The 17,867-nt window shown below is 54.4% G+C and overlaps 1 protein-coding gene across 2 annotated transcripts; it reads left to right on the top strand.

The window, feature by feature from the left end:
- Nucleotides 1-319: 319 nt before the first annotated feature.
- Nucleotides 320-13,357, top strand: ACADS (acyl-CoA dehydrogenase, C-2 to C-3 short chain). Of its 2 annotated transcripts, none has more exons than XM_011948541.1 (10): nt 320-481; nt 1,594-1,757; nt 10,340-10,489; nt 10,713-10,824; nt 11,392-11,531; nt 11,623-11,793; nt 11,876-12,013; nt 12,159-12,254; nt 12,478-12,534; nt 12,631-13,357. In XM_011948541.1, exons 1-10 carry the CDS (start codon nt 436-438, stop codon nt 12,781-12,783), a joined length of 1,227 nt encoding a protein of 408 aa, XP_011803931.1. In that variant the 5' UTR covers nt 320-435; the 3' UTR covers nt 12,784-13,357. The 2 variants fall into 2 exon arrangements, with proteins under 2 accessions (XP_011803931.1, XP_011803930.1); XM_011948540.1 differs by lacking the exon at nt 11,392-11,531 and adding an exon at nt 11,181-11,332.
- The last annotated feature ends 4,510 nt before the right edge of the window (nt 13,358-17,867 follow it).

Here is a 17,867-nt window from a genome sequence, read left to right as displayed (position 1 = left end):
AAGAGCTGCCTGGTTAAGCTGAGCAACAATAACCAGGGAACGGTGGGCATGGGCCCTGATAGCCAAGGCAGGTCTTGGCTTTTTAAGCCATAGAATTGGATTTTAGGAGGGATGGGCCCGCCGACAAAGCCAACAAAGTTTTAAGCTGAAGATCGCTATCTTATTTATTTTTTAAAGACCTCTGGCCTTTCTGCGAAGCTCTATCCTTAGCTTTGTCTTGTTAATATTTTGATTAACAAATGAGGGCACGAACAGCCAGCTGACCAACCACGCGCGCAGTCGAGCGTCGGTTCATTGCCTTGGGAGGGACCCACTGGAGGCCCCGCCCCCGAGGCCCTACGGGCGTGGCCTCTGCCCCGAGTCCCGCCCCCCAGCCGTCCGGAACAGCGCGCTCGCCGCGGGAGGTCGTGAAGCCTGGGGCAGTGTTTGCCGCCCATGGCCGCCGCGCTGTTCGCCCGGGCCTCTGGCCCTGTCCGCAGAGGTGAGTGCGCTCGCGCTCCGCACGGCGGGGCTGCGGCCCGCGCCTGGCCCAGCGGGCGGAGGTCCTGGTGGCCGGCTCTATCCGAGCCGCTGGCAGGCGGAGCCCCGCTCCGGGAGCGTTCACGGCCTTTGCCCCAGTTCTGCTGCTCCTCGCGCCGGACCAGCCCGGCCCTTTAGGCGTCCCCGATTCCTGCGCAGACCCCTAGCCCCCCGATTGACCCCAGCCACCAGCCCAGTTCTCAGGGCTGCATCCATATCTCCCTCCCCTCATTTCACCCCCACTAGAGGTTCAGGGTGCGTCCTTCCGGAGCCAGGCCTGGGATTGAACCAGACCCGCATCTGTGACCTTGGGCGAGACAGCCCCTCTCAGCCTCAGTTGGCCCTTGTGTAAAATGCCCACAGAGAATATCAGAGTTGTTGGAAGGATTAAATCACAGGGTATGTAAAGTACTTCATGCCTGGCGTCTAACAGGTGCTCCACAAATGTTCGTTCTTGCTGGTTAATACAGTACCTTTCCCATCTTACATGTCTCCAGCTGTAGCAGCCGTGACACATATAGCCAGAGCTTCCTTTGCCTGGCCTGAATTACAAGACGAACGCTACTGAGAACTGTGTTAAGTGCTAGTTAGGCTTTCTTTAATCTTTGCAGTCCCAGGAGCGGAATACTATTTTCCTCCACTTGTTATAGAAACGAAGGTTCAGTGACGTTTAAAAGCCTTGCCTAAGGTCACAGAGCTGAAGTCTTATTACTATTGGTATTATACTGAGGACTGAAGGATGTCGTGTATGGAAATGTCTAGTGAGTATACTAAGCATTCAGTTAGTAGGGGGTTTTCAGTGGCAGCCATGGACATTTTGGGCTGACAGTTCTTTGTTGTGGGGGCTGTCCTCTGCCCTGTAGGATGTACAGCAGGGATCCCGGACCCCTATCCACTGGGTCCCAATAGCATTCCCCTCCTCTAGGTGAGACTACTAAAACTGGCTCCAGACATTGCCAGATGTCCCTTGGAGGGCAAAATCCTCCCTGGTGGAGAACCACTGAGTTAGTGGGTCACTAGGATTCCTTGAGACCTCCTGCCTCCCCTTCCACTCACTTCTGCCCTTGCTGGCAGCTCTCTGTCCTAGGGCCTGGCGGCAGTTACACACCATCTACCAGTCTGTGGAACTGCCTGAGACACACCAGATGTTGCTCCAGACATGCCGGGACTTTGCAGAGAAGGAGTTGTTTCCCATTGCAGCCCAGGTGGATAAGGAACATCTCTTCCCAGCGGCTCAGGTGAGAATGCAACCTCAGCAGCCCATGATGGCGGTCTGCCTCTGTTCCTGGATGAGTGGTGGCAGGGACAGCGGCGCTTGGACTCCGGTAGAGGAACCCCAAAGCAGGGCCTGGAACCCAGAAAATGCTCTGGAAGTTTCCCTTGTCCAGCCTGTGGCCAGTAGCCAGTACTTAACTTCTGGAACAATAGTAATATGTGGTGGATGGTCAGTTGCTTGCTGTGTGCCAGCCACTGTGCTCATTCTAATAGTGCTTTTAGGGTGCTTGGCATGCGCTAGGCCCTGTTCTTGAGATGGGTTATCCCATCTGTTCCTCACAACAGTCCTGTGAGGTGAAGGTACTATTCTTATTTAATAATGTTTTTGAGACGGAGTTGCACTCTTGTGGCTCAGGCTGGAGTGCAATGGTGCGACCTCGCCTCACTGCAGCCTCCGCCTCCCGAGTTCAGGTGATTCTTCTGCCTCAGCCTCCCAAGTAGCTGGGATTACAGGCGTACACCACTATGCCCAGCTAATTTTGTATTTTAAGTAGAGACGGGGTTTCACCATGTTGGCCAGGCTGGTCTCAAACTCCTGACCTCAGGTGGTCTGCCTGCCTTGGCCTCCCGAAGTGCTGGGATTACAGGTGTGAGCCACCATGCCCGGCCAAAGGTACTATTATTATATACCCCATGGACTCAGACTGGTGAGCAAGGTAAATAATGTACCCAAGGTCATGGAGCTCATCAGCTGCAGCCTGCTTGATTTGTTTTCTTTTTTATTTACTTATTATTTATTTATTTATTTTTAGATGGACTCTCGCTCTGTTGCTCAGGCTGGAGGGCAGTGACGCAATCTCGGCTCACTGCACCCTCTGCCAGGATCCTGAGTTCAAGTGATTCTCCTGCCTCAGCCCCCAGTAGCTGGGATTACAGGCGGCTGCCACCACACCCCGCTAGTTTTTGTACTTTTAGTAGAGACGGGGTTTCTCCATGTTGGCCAGGCTGCTCTTGAACTCCTGACCTTAGGTGGTCTGCCCGCCTTGGCTTCCCAAAGTGCTGCGATTACAGGCGTGAGCCACCGCGCCCAGCCTGCTTGAGCTGTTTTCTGCCCTGAGTTTCCCATGAGCGCACTCCCTCCCGTGCCGTTGTCTTCTTCCATTTGCATTCAGTCTGTCTGCAGCTGCGCATTGAAGACGTTACTGCCTTACACTCTGACCTAGTAAGATATCCAGCACTAGTAAGATAATCAGTGTAAACACTCAGTAGTAGATAGCTGTTTAGTTAATGTTTTGTGAAAAGTCAGACCTCTCTGGCCTCTTCTTGTCTGTTTTTTTTTTTAATTTTAATTTTAATTTATTTTTTATTTAAAAATTTTTTTGAGACAGTCTTGCTCTGTTGCCAGGCTGGAGTGCAGTGGCGCGTTCTTGGCTCACTGCAGCCTCCGCCTCCTGGGTTCGAGCAATTCTCCTGCCTCAGCCTCCTGAGTAGCATGCTGCCACGCCCGGCTAATTTTTTGTATTTCAGTAGAGATGGGGTTTCACCATGTTGCCCAGGCTAGTCTCAAACTCCTGAGCTGAGGCAATCTGCCCGCCTCGGCCTCCCAAAGTGCTGGGATTACAGGTGTGAGCCACCGCACCTGGCCTGAAAAGTGAGTTTTAAAAAGGACTTAAAACATTGTTTTTATATGAGGAACCCACTAACTGTTTCCCAGATATGAAGGCAGTAGGTGCTGCAGGCTTGCTTTGTCACTGCTGGGAAAGGGGTCTTATACCCTTTCTTACGGTTTCTCTTGGAAGTCTGGAGACCACCAGGCTCAGCCTCATCAGGGCTGCTGCCTCTTCTCAGGGTGCAGGTCCGGGTTGCTGGGTCACAGACACTAGGAACCAAGAGTGACCATTGCAGGGGGCTCTAGGAGGCCACCCCTTGATATAGCTCTGAAGGTCAGGCCTCACTCTGTAGAAAATACTAAAATATTGGGATTGGGGTGAGCCTGGCTGCTGTTAGTCAATTACCATCAATTTACACAGGTCAGAAACGACGGACAAACTCGAACCCATTTTTTTTTCCCTGGGCTGCTTTTCTTCTTTTTTTTTGAGATGGAGTCTCACTCTGTCCCCCAGGCTGGAGTGCAGTAGTGTAATCTTGGCTCACTGCAGCCTCTGTCTCCTAGGTTCAAGCTATTCTCCTGCCTCAACCTCTCAGGCAGCTGGGACTATAGGCGCCTGCCACCACGCCCAGCTAATTTTTGTATTTTTAGTAGAGGCTGGGTTCCACCATGTTGGCCAGGCTGGTCTTGAACTCCTGACCTCAGGTGACCTGGCTGCCTCGGCCTCCCAAAGTGCTAGGATTACAGGCGTGAGCCACCGCTTAATTATATTTTGGGTTTCTTCTTTTTGCCTATCTTGTCTCTTCCATCTCCTGCCACCCCTTTTTCCTTCCCTCGGTGCTGGTCTCCCTGTCTCTTTTTTGTTTAATGAGTGCACATCACCACAGTTATTGCTTTTGTCCCCAGTTTTTTTTCTAGAATGTTGCTGTGACTGGCCACAGTATGTTGCCTGAAATCTAGAGATGAATTTCAGAGTGAGAAAGCCTGGGAAACAGCCCCTGTCACCGCTGATAAAATGGGGTGAGGTGACTGTGTCCAGGCTCTGGGATGGGGTGGAGAAGGCTGTGCTCTCATGTGCTGCCCCAGATCGGCACTCCTCTCTTTTGAAATTTGCTGTCTCAACACTGGAGTGGGAGTGAGCAGAACGGCCATGTCTTTCACAGACAGAGGTAGATGCTTTATTTTTTATTTATTTATTTATTTTTTTGAGACGGAGTCTCGCTCTGTTGCCTGGGCTGCAGTGCAGTGGCTCCATCTCAGCTCACTGCAAGCTCCGCCTCCCAGGTTCCCGCCATTCTCCGAGTAGCTGGGGCTACAGGCGCCCGCCACCTTGCCTGGCTAGTTTTTTGTATTTTTAGTAGAGACGGGGTTTCACCGTGTTAGCCAGGATGGTCTCGATCTCCTGACCTCGTGATCCACCCATCTCAGCCTCCCAAAGTGCTGGGATTACAGGCTTGAGCCACCGCGCCCGGCCTATTTTTTAAATTATTTTTGTGTGTGTGTGACGGCGTCTCGCTCTGTCCCCAGGCAGTACAGTGGTACCATCTCGGTTCACTGCAGCCTCTGCCTCCTGGGTTCAAGCAATTTTCCTGCCTCAGCCTCCCAAGTAGCTGGGATTACAGGCACGCACCACCATACCCAGCTAATTTTTGTATTTTTAGTAGAGACAGGGTTTCACCATGTTGGCCAGGCTGGTCTCGAACTCTTGACTTTGTGATTTGCCCGCCTGGGCCTCCCAAAGTTCTAGGATTACAGGTGTGAGCCACCACGCCTGGCTGGTAGATGCTGTAAAAGAAAATGCTGATGGTGAGAAAGGAGGGAGGACAGGAGCTGGGTGAAAATTGAGGGTGACGGTATATGCTAGTGAGGTCCTTTGGGTGTGGGAATTGTGAATTCCTACAACTTTTGATTCTAGCTGGTTGAGAAGTGTTGCCTTAGCCAGAGGGAGGCGGTGCTGTGTAGAAAGGAGGAGGCTGGGGTTCTGTCTTGCCTCCTGGTGGGCTAGACCTAGCCACTGATGCCACACACCCTTTCTGTGTGAATTCCCTCATTTGTAAGAGGAATATGGGGTCATCCTCACTTTGCTACCTGTTGGGATGTGTGACCAAGCATTTTAGGTGAGTATGAGGAACTGAATGCACCTAGGAGAGTTTCATCCTTTTACTTTCCTTCTGGGAATTTGGGTTCCCACTGTGTTTCTGGGGATGAGATGGAGTTACAAAGCGATTGGCTCATGCGCCATTTATTCCAGGGTTTTATACCAACAAGCTCTGGGGTGAAAAGGAGGGCGTGTCTCTATGTCCAGGGAGATCTGAAGGTTCTTGGAGGGTGGGGCGGTTTGAGCTTGTTTAGCCTCATTCTGTCTCGCTGGCAGGCTAGAGAAAGAGGCTTTCGGTGAGGTTCATGCGCAGGCCTGACCGTGAGTCTTGGACACCTGCATATTCATTTTTGTTTTGTTTTTGTTTTTTTGAGACAGGGCCTCACTGTCACCCAGGCTGGAGTGCAGTGACACAAACACGGCTCACTGCAACCTCGACCTCCTGGGCTCAAGCGATCCTCATGCCTCAGCTCCTGCAGTAGCTGGGACCACAGGTGTCCACCACCATGCCGGGCTCATTTATTTTTATTTTTATTAATTTTTTGTGGAGATGGGGTCTCGCCATGTTGGTGAAGCTGGTCTCAAACGCCCGGACTCAGGTGATTCTCCTACCTCTGTCTCCCAAAGTGGTGAGATTACAGGCCTGAGCTACCACACCCTTTTTAAAATTTTTTTTTAATTAAAAAATTTTCTTTTAGAAACAAGGGTATCACCATGTTGGCCAGGCTGAATTTGAATGCCTGGGCTCAAGTGATTCTCCTGCCCCATCCTCCTCCTGAGTAGCTGGAGACCTGCGTATTTCTAGCATGTATTGTCCGGCAGCAGAGGTGTTCCTTAATAAAATAGTTTTATTTTTGAGGCAGAGTCTCGCTCTGTTGCCCAGGCTGGAGTACAGTGGCATGATCTCGGCTCACTGCAATCTCTGCCTTCTGGGTTAAAACGATTCTCCTGCCTCAGCCTCCCAAGTAGCTGGGATTACAGGCGCCCACCACCACGCCTGGCTAATTTTTGTATTTTTAGTAGAGATGGGGTTTTACCATGTTGGCCAGGTTGGTGTCGAACTTCTGACCTCGTGATCTGCCTGCCTTGGCCTCCCAAAGTGCTGGGATTACAGGCATGAACCACTGCACCCAGCCTTTTTTTTTTGAGACAGAGTCTCCCTCTGTTGCCCAGGCTGGAGTGCACTGTGCGATCTCAGCTCACTGCAACGTCTGCCTCCCAGATTCAAGTGATTCCCCTGCCTCAACCTCCCAAGTAGCTGGGATTATAGGCATCCACCACCACGCCCAGCTAATGTTTTGTATTTTTAGTAGAGACGGGGTTTTGCCATGTTGGCCAGGATGGTCTCGAACTCCTGACCTCAGGTGATCCACCCGCCTCAGCTCCCAAAGTGCTGGGAATACAAGCGTGAGCCACCGCGCCTGGCAAAGTACTCTGAAGTGTGGGCTAGAAAAGTGTTCTGTTCAGAGGCCACGTTTGTGCTGCCGCAGGTCTGCATCTCCAGGTCCTCTTCCTAGTGAAATGCAGCAGAAAGCACTCTCTCCCTTGGACTTCCTCCTTCCCTAGTTGTTTCCTGCCTGCTGAAATGGTGCCTGTTCTGAGCAGGCCCCTCTCCCCAGGTGTGTGGTGGCCACAGAATGATCTTCTTTTTAGTAATTCTCAAAATGATACCTCTCTGGTAGCTCTGAGTTCCCATTTGTCACTGTGGATGAGTTTCCTATTGCTGCTGTAACAAATAACCACAAACCCTGTGGCTTAAAGCAATACAGATATATTCTCTGACAGTTCAAGACCAGCCTGGGCAACATAGCAAGACCCCATCTCTATCAAAAATAAAATTGAAAGAACAAAACAAAATCATGGCAGCCACTTGATGATAAATGCCGTTCACCAGTTACTCAGCCTGAGTCAGGAATCCAGTGTGGGTCCCACAGTGCTAAATCAAGGCATTGGCAGGACTGAGTTCCTTCTGGAGGCTCTGGGGTAATCCGCTCCTGTCTTTTCCAGTTCTAGAGGCTGCCTGCATTCCTTCTTGCCAGAGTTCCTGGCTCTGCTTCCATCGTCACCTCTCCTTCTCTGAGTCTGTGTCTGTCTTTCCCTTACAAAGACCCTGTGATGACACTGGGCTACTCTGATCTTCCAGAATAACCCTCACATCTCCAGATGCTTCACTTATGTGCAGAAAGTCCCTGTTGCCACGGAAGGGAACATACTCACGGGGCCTGGGATTGGGATGGGGACATCTTGGGGGGTTGCTGTCATGCTGCCTTCCACACACTGGCCGTCTCCTTCCCAGCTTCTCTGCCCTCTGACTGCAGCACAGCGTCTGCCTGGGGTCCACAGAGCTTGATGTGCACTTGCAGGGGTCATAGCTCAAGCCTCTCAGCATACACGTTTATGCCCCACATGTGGTACGCGTGGGAGACTCAGACATGAGGACGGCCTGCCCCGTGCTTAGAGTCTCACAAGCGAGTTTCCCATGGGGACAGTTCAAGGAGGAATCAAGCAGTTTTACAGAGGGACACACGGATTGTCACGGAAGTGCTGCAGGCTCCTAGGTGCCCCCTCTTTTCCATATGTTATTATCAAAGTAAGAACCAGGCTCGGTGTGGTGGTTCGTGCCTCTTAATAGCATGAGGGAGGCTGAGGCAGGAGGATCACTTGAGCCAGGATTTCGATACCAGCTTGGGCAACATAGTGAGACCCTGTCTCTAAAAAACAATAATTTTTTTTTTTTTTGAGACGGTCTCGCTGTGTCACCCATGCTGGAGTGCAGTGGCGTGCTCTCAGCTCACTGCAACCTCTTCCTCCTGGGTTCAAGTGATTGTCCTGCTTCAGCCTCCTGAATAGCTGGGATTACAGGAGTCTGCCACGACGCCTGGCTAATTTTTATATTTTTTGTAGAGACATGGTTTTCACCACGTTGGCCAGGCTGTTCTCGAACTCCTGGCTTCAAATGATCTACCCATCTTGGCTTTCCAAAGTGCTGAGATTCTTTAGGAGGCTGAGGCAGGTGAATCACCTGAGGTCAGGAGTTTGAGAACAGCCTGGCTAACGTGGTGAAACCCAGTCTCTACCAAAAATATAAAAACTAGCCGGGCGTGGTGGCGGGCGCCTGTAATCCCAGCTACTTGGGAGGCTGAGGCAGGAGAATTGCTTGAACCCAGGAGGTGGAGGTTGCAGTGAGCTGAGAGCACGCCACTGCACTCCAGCCTGGGTGACAAAGCGAGACTGTCTCAAAAAAAAAAAAAAAAAACAAAACAAGGTGCTGGGATTACAGGTGTAATCCACCGCACTCAGTCCTAAAAAAAAAAAAAAGGAACTTGGCAGCCACTTGATGATAAATGCTGTCCACCAATAACTCAGCCTGGGCCAGGTGCTGAGCTCTGTGTTTCACGTATATTATCTCAGTCAGGCCTCCGAACGGTCCTTTGAGGTGAGTACCGTTTTGGGGAAGAAGAAGGTAAAACTTTTATATTCACAGGAGTAACATTCATTGTAGAAAAACAAGAACATATTAGCAAACCTTCTTATTTATGTAAGTCACTGTAGTATAAGAACATGGTTGAGGCCAGGTGTGGTGGCTCACGCCTGTAATCCCAGCACTTTGGGAGGCCGAGGTGGGTGGATCACGAGGTCAGGAGTTCAAGACCAGCCTGGCCAAGGTAGTGAAAACCCGTCTCTACTAAAAATACAAAAATTAGCTGGGCGTGGTGCTGGGCATCTGTAATCCCAGCTACTCGGGAGGCTGAGGCAGAGAATTGCTTGAACCTGGGAGGAAGAGGTTGCAGTGAGCTGAGATCACACCATTGCATTCCAGCCTGGGCAACAGAGCGAGACTCTGTCACAAAAATAAAATAAAATATAAAATAAAATAAAATAACATGGTTGCAGGAGTGAAATTGTATAAAAGGGCTGGTGAAAAGCAACGGTTCCCCTCCCTGTCCCCGTCCCTCTCCCTGCTCTCCCAGAGGTAAGTGGTTTTACTTGTTCCTTTTCGAAGTTAGGTAGATTCTGTTGTGGCCCACATTTCCCATATTACTCACCTGAGAGTAATAATACTATTGTTTTGTTTTTGGTAGAGATGGGGTCTTGCTATGTTGCCCCGACTGGTCTTGAACTCCTGGCCTCAAGCAATCCCCTCACCTTGGCCTCCCAAAGTGCTGGGATTACAGGTGTGATCACTGCTCCTGGCCCGCTCTTAATATTGTTATTCCTCAGAATTCAGAGTCCCAAGCTCTTAGCCTTCATTCATTCTCTCACTGGCCTTGGGCATGTAGCAGTGAGCAAGAGTCCACACAGTCTCTGCCCTCATGGTGAGGGCAAAAGACCTTAATCCAGAGAAGCACGTTCATCCCTGAGAAATTCCAGCCACAGAGGTGCTGCAGGAGAGGGACTGAAGGATTTGACTCAGCGAGGCTGGGGGTGGCAGCCCAAAGCAGTGAGGCCTGAGCTGCGATCAGAAGGAGAGGAGGGGCGATAACCAGCTGACGGATAGGAGGCGGCATGTGCAGAGGCCCTGTGGTGGGGAGTGTGTGGTGTGTGGATGTGCACAGGGGACTGGATGAAGGTCAATGTGGCTTACGCTGTCCTGCTCTTTACCTCTGAGTTCCCTGAAAGCATCCTGTGCCTTCTGCCTGCTCGCTGCCGTGGCTGTGGACGGAGCGGGGAACGGGCGTCAGGCGGGGGCAGGACAGCTTGAATGAGTAGTGCCGTCATACAGACCTCAGTGGGAATGGGTCTTCAGCATCTGGACTTGGGGATCCCCTGTGGGTGGCTGGGGTCACATGGCCTGAATTTCTGCAGGCACTGCCTCGGGGGCAGGAGGGTTTGGGCTTGGGGAGGGTGGACTCACCCCCAGCAGCTGCCCACGCCGTGCTGTCCTTCCCTGTGCCCAGGTGAAGAAAATGGGCGGGCTCGGGCTTCTGGCCATGGACGTGCCCGAGGAGCTTGGCGGTGCCGGCCTTGATTACCTGGCCTACGCCATCGCCATGGAGGAGATCAGCCGCGGCTGCGCCTCCACTGGAGTCATCATGAGTGTCAACAACGTGAGCCCCCCCGCCCCAGGCCCCTGGGACACATGGGCGGAGGGAGGCTCCTGTGAGCGGGCCGACTCTGGCCTCGGCTCCCAGGCCTGATCTCTCTGGAGACGTCACAGGCCTTGGTCCTACTGGCTAGGCCCTGGGGAGAACAGGCCCTGAGGTGCAGCCCGCAGGTGGGCAGGATGTACCTGGGCCTGGGGCCTCCGACCGCTCCCTGCTGTCCCCCCAGTCTCTCTACCTGGGGCCCATCTTGAAGTTTGGCTCCAAGGAGCAGAAGCAGAAGTGGGTCACGCCTTTCACCAGTGGTGACAAAATTGGCTGCTTTGCCCTCAGCGAACCAGGTACCTGCCCTGTCGTTAGGGCGACAGGCCCAGAGGGTAGGAGAGGAAGGCGCTGGGCCAACTGCCCACTGCTTCAGAGGCCAGGGGGAGGCTCCCCGTGTGGCTGGTGGGGTGAGCACTGTTGCCACCACGGCGCTGGGAGGAAAATTGCCTTCGGGGTCCCCTGGTTTAAGACGCCCAACTCCTGCACACCCCCTTTGCCCTCTGAGCCCGTCACTGAGAGCTTTGGGACCCTCATCTTTGGAGCCCGAGTCATAGGGTTTCATGCCCACCAGCAGAGGGTGTGGAGCGAGTGAGGCTGGTGCCCTCAGGTTGTGTGGCGTGGGGCCTGCACTGAGCCCTGAGTCTCTGGGCAGGAAACGGTAGCGATGCAGGAGCCGCGTCCACCACCGCCCGGGCCGAGGGCGACTCATGGGTCCTGAATGGCACCAAAGCCTGGATCACCAATGCCTGGGAGGCCTCGGCTGCCGTGGTCTTTGCCAGCACAGACAGAGCCCTGCAAAACAAGGTGGGCATTCCAGAGAGGGGTTCAGCCAGATCCTGGGCTGCCATCATTTCAGTTTCTAGAGCCTTCTCTCCTCGGCCCGACTGGGCCTATTTTTGCTCTAGGGCAAGTGGGCTGTCCCTGTCCCTCCCCAGCTGCCACTGAAGTCTGCACCTTCCCCAGAAGCTGGCAGAGGGTGTCAGGGCTTGAGCTTCCGAGGGAGGTTGGGAGGGGACCGGGTTGGTGTTGGATGTGCTGGTGTGAGGGTGTGGCTGAGGGGCAGCTCTGAGAAAACCACCCGCCTCTCCGTTCAGGGCATCAGTGCCTTCCTGGTCCCCATGCCAACGCCGGGGCTCACGTTGGGGAAGAAGGAAGACAAGCTGGGCATCCGGGGCTCATCCACGGCCAACCTCATCTTTGAGGACTGTCGCATCCCCAAGGACAGCATCCTGGGGGAGCCGGGGATGGGCTTCAAGATAGCCATGGTGAGCCCGGCGGTGGGGATGGCACCTTGGGGCCAGGCTCGCCCCCCGGCTGGCGGGCCACTGACCAGGGCAGTCCCCACAGCAAACCCTGGACATGGGCCGCATTGGCATCGCCTCCCAGGCCCTGGGCATTGCCCAGGCCGCTCTCGATTGTGCTGTGAACTACGCTGAGAATCGCATGGCCTTCGGGGCGCCCCTCACCAAGCTCCAGGTCATCCAGGTAATGGCAGCTTTAGGAGCTGGGCCTAGAGGCTGGACAGCGGGTGGGACGTGTGGCCTCCTGACTGCTCTCCATCCTCCTTCCCCTCCCTCCTGTCCCTGGAGGGGCAGCTGCTGACCTGTGGTGTGGGGTGGGGCTGTTGCAGTTCAAGTTGGCAGACATGGCCCTGGCCCTGGAGAGTGCCCGGCTGCTGACCTGGCGCGCTGCCATGCTGAAGGATAACAAGAAGCCTTTCATCAAGGTGCCCACAGGGGTCCCCGAGCCATGGCCCAGAATGTGGTGGGCCCAGGGACAGGGGAGAGGTTGGGGTGGGTCTCTGCCCCTCGGCCCCGTGGGTTAGAGGTGTGGGCCTGGGGTTTACTGCCCCATGGGGAGGTTCTACAGGCCTCCCCTGCTGAGGCGCTGTGAGCAGGGGTTGGGGGGGTCCCCTCAAGGGAAGGCTCTGACTGTACCCCCATGTTTAGGAGGCAGCCATGGCCAAGCTGGCCGCCTCGGAGGCTGCGACCGCCATCAGCCACCAGGTGAGTGTCCGCGGTGAGCCCTGAGGGGGCAGCTGCCGCTTCTCCAGCTTTCCCCACGCCGGGTTCTTCTCCCTCCTGAGCCCGTTCTTGTCTCAGGCCATCCAGATCCTGGGCGGCATGGGCTACGTGACAGAGATGCCAGCAGAACGGCACTACCGCGATGCCCGTATCACTGAGATCTACGAGGGCACCAGCGAAATCCAGCGGCTGGTGATCGCCGGGCACCTGCTCAGGAGCTACCGGAGCTGAGCCCGTGGCGGGCTGCCCGAGGACTGCGGGAAGGCGTGGGAGCCAGGGCCTCCACCCTGACCCCGGCTCAGAGACTGGGTGGCCCGGCGGGGGCTCCCTGGGGCCCCGGCCCCCTGGACTGGCCGACGGGCTCAGTGCTGCCACCCGGATCAGATCGCAGGGAATGAGGCCCTCCGACCACTGGCAGCTCCACCTCTGGGCCTTTCTGTCTCCTCACCACTGTGCCTCATGCTCCTCACCTGAGTGGCCCTGGCCTCCTGGGGGCGGGGTTGTGGGGGGGACTGAGTGACACTCAGGGACACCTCAGTTGTGCTCCCGGGGGCCCTGGTGCCCCGGCATGAAGACCCAGTGGGACAGGCCCTTGGTGGGGTCTGTCTTTTCCTTGAGGTCAGAGGTCAGGAGCAGGGCTGGGGTCAGAATGACGAGGCCCAGGGTCCCGGTGTTGGGCAGGCGGTGGGGCTGGGCCATGGAGCTGGCCCGGAGGCCTCTCAGCTCTTCGTAAAGTCTGATGAGGGCAGGGGTGGTAATTCATGTCATGTGACTGACCGTGGGTAATAAACACCCCTGTCCCCCAGTCTGTGTCTCACCCTCTCCTGGGTGGTCCGGGGAGGGGTGGTGGTCTCTCATCTGCACAGAGGCCCACTCTCTGACAGCCTCACCCTATGAGTGTTGGGGGTCTTGGGGAGGGGCCTGGCCACCTGGGAGGTTCCTGAGTTCCAGCAGGAGGCCAGGTTGGCCAAGGAGGCAGTTCAGGAATAGGAACTGGGTCCTGCAGGCCTCAGGGAGTGACCCCTGGGCAGGGAGGGTGGGCCAGGCAGGGCCAGTGGGCTAGAAGGGGTTCTCTAGGCAGGACCAGCCTCCAGGCAGGAGGAAGGAAGGCCCCAGATTGTCAGAGTCAGGGAGCAAAGCTGTGGAGACCCTGAGCCCCAGGTAGGAGAACATAGAACCTTGAAAAGCAACCATCTGCTCACTAGCGCGCTGAGGGTGGCCCTGGCCAGCCAGTGCGGGGGCTTGCCCTGGACCTGGGGCCTGTGGGGCTGGTTCTGGGCAGAGGTGCCCCTGAAGCCGAGGTCCAAGCTCTTAACCCTTTGGGCCAGGGTCGATCTAAGCAGCTGGAAGAGAAAACAGTGAGCAAAGAAAGATTTCAAAGGAGGTGGGGACAGCCCTCTGCCGGGCAGGCAGGACAGAGAGTCAAACTGGCATTGCTGGGAGGCCTCTGGAGGGAAACGGGAGGGAGACAGGTGACTTTAGGAGCTGTCATCAAAGGGGCACCCAGGAAACCAGAGCCCCTGCTGTGGGTGGAATTTTTTTTTTTTTTTTAAGAGACAGAATCTCACTCTGTCACCCAGGCAGGAGTGCAGTGGCACGACCACAGCTCATCAAAACCTCAACCTCCCAGGCTCAAGTGATCCTCCTGTCTCAGCCTCCCAGGTAACTGGGACTACAGGTGCACACCACCATGGCCAGCTCATTTTTAAATTTTTTGTAGAGATGGGGTCTTGTGGGCCGGGCGCGGTGGCTCAAGCCTGTAATCCCAGCACTTTGGGAGGCTGAGACGGGTGGATCACGAGGTCAAGAGTTCGAGACCATCCTGGCTAACACGGTGAAGCCCCGTCTCTACTAAAAAAAAATACAAAAAGCTAGCCGGGCGAGGTGGCTGGCGCCTGTAGTCCCAGCTACTCCGGAGGCTGAGGCAGGAGAATGGCGTGAACCCAGGAGGCGGAGCTTGCAGTGAGCTGAGATCCAGCCACTGCACTCCAGCCCAGGCGACAGAGCGAGACTCCGTCTCAAAAAAAAAAAAAAAAGAGATGGGGTCTTGCTTTGTTGCCCAGGCTGGTCTTGAACTCCTGGGCCCAAGTGATCCTTCCAGCTCAGCCTCCCAAGTGGGGTTTCTGTGCCAGGCGCTGATGCCCCACAGCCGAAGGATGCCTTGCTCTGCAGGGCAGCTCTGCCCTCGACCCTGCCCTGACCGGGGTCTGATCCAGGGCCCTGGTGAATGGGAGTGCGCTTCCTTGACCGAATTTAGGTCCTGATTTACCCCGTGGGCGGGGTGTGCGCAGGGCCCACGGGTACCGCGTTTCCTGCTAACGAGGCACACCTGTGGCTCCTGGGAAGCGCGTCCTCCCGGGCTCCCGAGGTCAGCGGCGTCCTGTGCAGCCCGCAGAAGTTTGGGTCCCCTGGGCTTTCCTCCTGGCTCCAGGTAAGTGCCGCAGGGTCTTGGCTCCTGGCTCACACTCTCGGGGTCTCCTGGATCTGCTCCTGTGCCTGCCCTGGGCTCGGGCAAGCCAAAGGTATCAGAGCAGAGGGGACCCAGGACGCCTCCAGAAGCAGCGCGTTTGAGCCCTTCCACCTGGGGGCAGATGAAGGCCTGTCATTGCCTGTCCCCACGAGCCGGGAGCAGTGGGGAGGGGGTGTTTGGAGGTTCTGTGCTCCCCCCCCAGCGAGGCAGCGCTGCTTCTGGCACAGATGCGGTGCGGGGTTGAGGTTGTCTTTGGGCTCTTCCTCTAGGTGATGGGAGAGAGGAACGCAAACAGCATTCATCCCAGGCTGGGGACCCGGCGTCTTGGCTGAGGACTTTGGCCCCACCCAGCTTGGAGTTCAGGCCCCTCAGATCCCCTGCCCTACCCCCTAAGAAGGGTCTGGGCCCTGGAGGGTCAAAGACTGGAGTCACACTGCTCCCAGCAGGGCGGAGGGCTGGAGTCAGCACAGGCCAAGAAACAGGCCTGCGTTTCCCAAGTCGCAGCCCTGGAGGGGTTTCTGCTTCTCAGACCTGCTCAGGGCTCATTCAGATGGCCACGAGGAGCCTTTCCAGGAAGTGCAGCCTCGGAGGCCTGGGGTCCTCCATGTCAGATGAAGCAATCTCAGGCTCTGAACCAAGAGCCAGTCTGTGCACTTGGGGGCTTCGCGGTGCCATCGTGGGTCCGGGGTCTTCCCTTCAGTGAGGGAGAATCAGCACAAACCCTTGGCTTTGACAGGGTGCTGCCCATTTGTGGAAGCTCCTCCTAGCTTGGAACTGAATCTGGACTCTGCCCCCAGGAGCACTGGAGCCTGAACTGTCCTAGTGCCCATGCCCCTTTGGATATGAATTTCTCAGTGTAGATTTCCTAAGGTCACTTACATAACGACAGGACCGTTTCCCAGTTGGGATACTGAACCCTAGTCAACTTTCACATCTCCACACTCCACTCGGATTGTGCCAGGTGTCTCCGTGTCTGCGAGATCAGCTCTTCTCAAGGTGCAGGGGCCTGTGTTGCATGTAGCTGAGAGGCCACCCGTTTCCTTCCCTCTAGCCCTCTGGGACAAGTTCTCCTTACTTTGGTTCTTTTTTTTTTTTTTTTTTGGAGATGGAGTCTCGCTCTGTTGCCAGGCTGGAGTGCCGTGGCACAACCTCGGCTCACTGCAACCTCCACATCCCGGTTTCAAGCGATCAAGCGATTCTCCTGCCTCAGCCTCCCAAGTAGCTGAGATTACAGGTGTGCGCCACCACGCCCGGCTAATTTTTGTATTTTTAGTAGAGGCGGGCTTTCACCATGTTAGCCAGGCTGGTCTGGAACTCCTGACCTCAGGTGATCCACCCACCTCATCCTCCCAAAGTGCTGGGATTCCAGGCATGGGCCACCACGCCTGGCCTGAAATCATACATTTCTAAGTGTGGCTTTTGCTTCATCTGATACATTTTAATGTCATATTTTCCTTATTAGTCAGTTTTCTGAAGCCCATTGTGCTTTCTATTTTGACTTACCAGTCATTTAGAAGAGTAGTAGTATTTTTTGAGATAGGGTCTCTTATCGCTTGGGCTGGAGTGTAGTGGTATAATCACAATTCACCACAGCTTTGACCTCCCAGGCTCAGGTGATCCTCCTACCTCAGCCTCCCAAGTAGATGGGACTACAGGCGCCACCACACCTAGCTATTTTTTTGTATTTTTCGTAGAGACGGGGTTTCACCATCTCTACTAAAGATGTGACCAGCCCAGGCTAGTCTCAAACTCTTGGGCTCAAGTGATCTGGGAGGCCACCTCGGCCTCCCAGAGTGCTGGGATTGCAGGTGTGAGTCACCATGCCTGGCCAGAGAGTATTATTTTACTAATACGGGTTTTTCTGAGGTATTTTTTGTTAATTTTTAAAAACTGTGACGCAGTTTACAGTTTTAGCCATTTTAAAGTGTACACTCAGTGGCATTTAGGACATTCATAATGCTATGCAACCGTCACCACCATCTAGTTCCAGAACATTCTCATCACCCCATCAACAGGAAACTCCATACCTACTGTTGTTGGTTTATACCTTAATTGCATTGTGGTCTCAGCACATTTTCTGCATTATTCAAATTTTTTGAAATCTGTTGAGATGTGCTTCATGGCACTAAGTTACTTTTTATAAAGATTGAATATTAGCAGTTTGGTTTTTCCACGTTCATAAGTGAAGTTCTAGCTCATTTATTTGGATTGCTGCTGCGTGGTGTCCCGTGGGATAAACTATACTGGGGTAGGTTCCTGCTTTTTACTCTTATAAACCACGATGCAGCGGACATTGTGGCACGTGTGTCCTTGTTCTAGTGTGAGAACTTGTGAGCATTTAAATCGAAATGGGCTTGCTGGGCCTTAAGGCTGTTTATTTCTTCAGCTCCACTAGATATTGCCAAATGGCCCTCCAGCCGTGGGATCAGTGGTCGGATCCCCCTCTGTGCGTACGCGAGGGTCGATGACGCGCATTCTTCCTGTTCCTTGGCACCCACAGATTTTACAAATGTTCTTCCATATGGTTGTGATTTTAACTTCATCTCCCTGGTTGCTTGAGAAACCGCACATCTTTCCACATGGCGCTTGGTTGTCTGGTGTCTGCTGTGAATCGCCGCTGTCTGTTTCTTCTGGGCTGTAATTGATTTGTAATTGTCCCATGTGTTTATTCTTGCTACTAATCATTTGTCAGATGACTGGTCGCAAAAGGACTCATACAGTGTGTGGTTTTCCCTTTATTTAGTTATTTACTATTTTTTTTTTTTGAGATGGAGTCTCGCTCTGTCACCCAGCCTGGAGTGCAGTGGGGCAATCTCGGCTCACTGCAAGCTCTGCCTCCCGGGTT

The sequence above is a fragment of the Colobus angolensis genome, unplaced genomic scaffold (genome assembly GCF_000951035.1).
Source record: "Colobus angolensis palliatus isolate OR3802 unplaced genomic scaffold, Cang.pa_1.0 Scaffold28, whole genome shotgun sequence".
Taxonomy (NCBI): Eukaryota; Metazoa; Chordata; class Mammalia; order Primates; family Cercopithecidae; genus Colobus; species Colobus angolensis.
This window is presented reverse-complemented; position numbering and strand designations above follow the sequence as displayed.

What these genes read in the sequence shown, in the direction of transcription:
- ACADS (XM_011948540.1), top strand. Translation starts at nt 436, where the DNA reads ATGGCCGCCGCGCTGTTCGCCCGGGCCTCTGGCCCTGTCCGCAGAG. An exon ending in CTTTGCCCTCAGCGAACCAG is followed by an intron (nt 10,825 to 11,180) that starts GTACCTGCCCTG and finishes GTCTCTGGGCAG; the next exon opens with GAAACGGTAGCGATGCAGGA. An exon ending in CGACCGCCATCAGCCACCAG is followed by an intron (nt 12,535 to 12,630) that starts GTGAGTGTCCGC and finishes TTCTTGTCTCAG; the next exon opens with GCCATCCAGATCCTGGGCGG.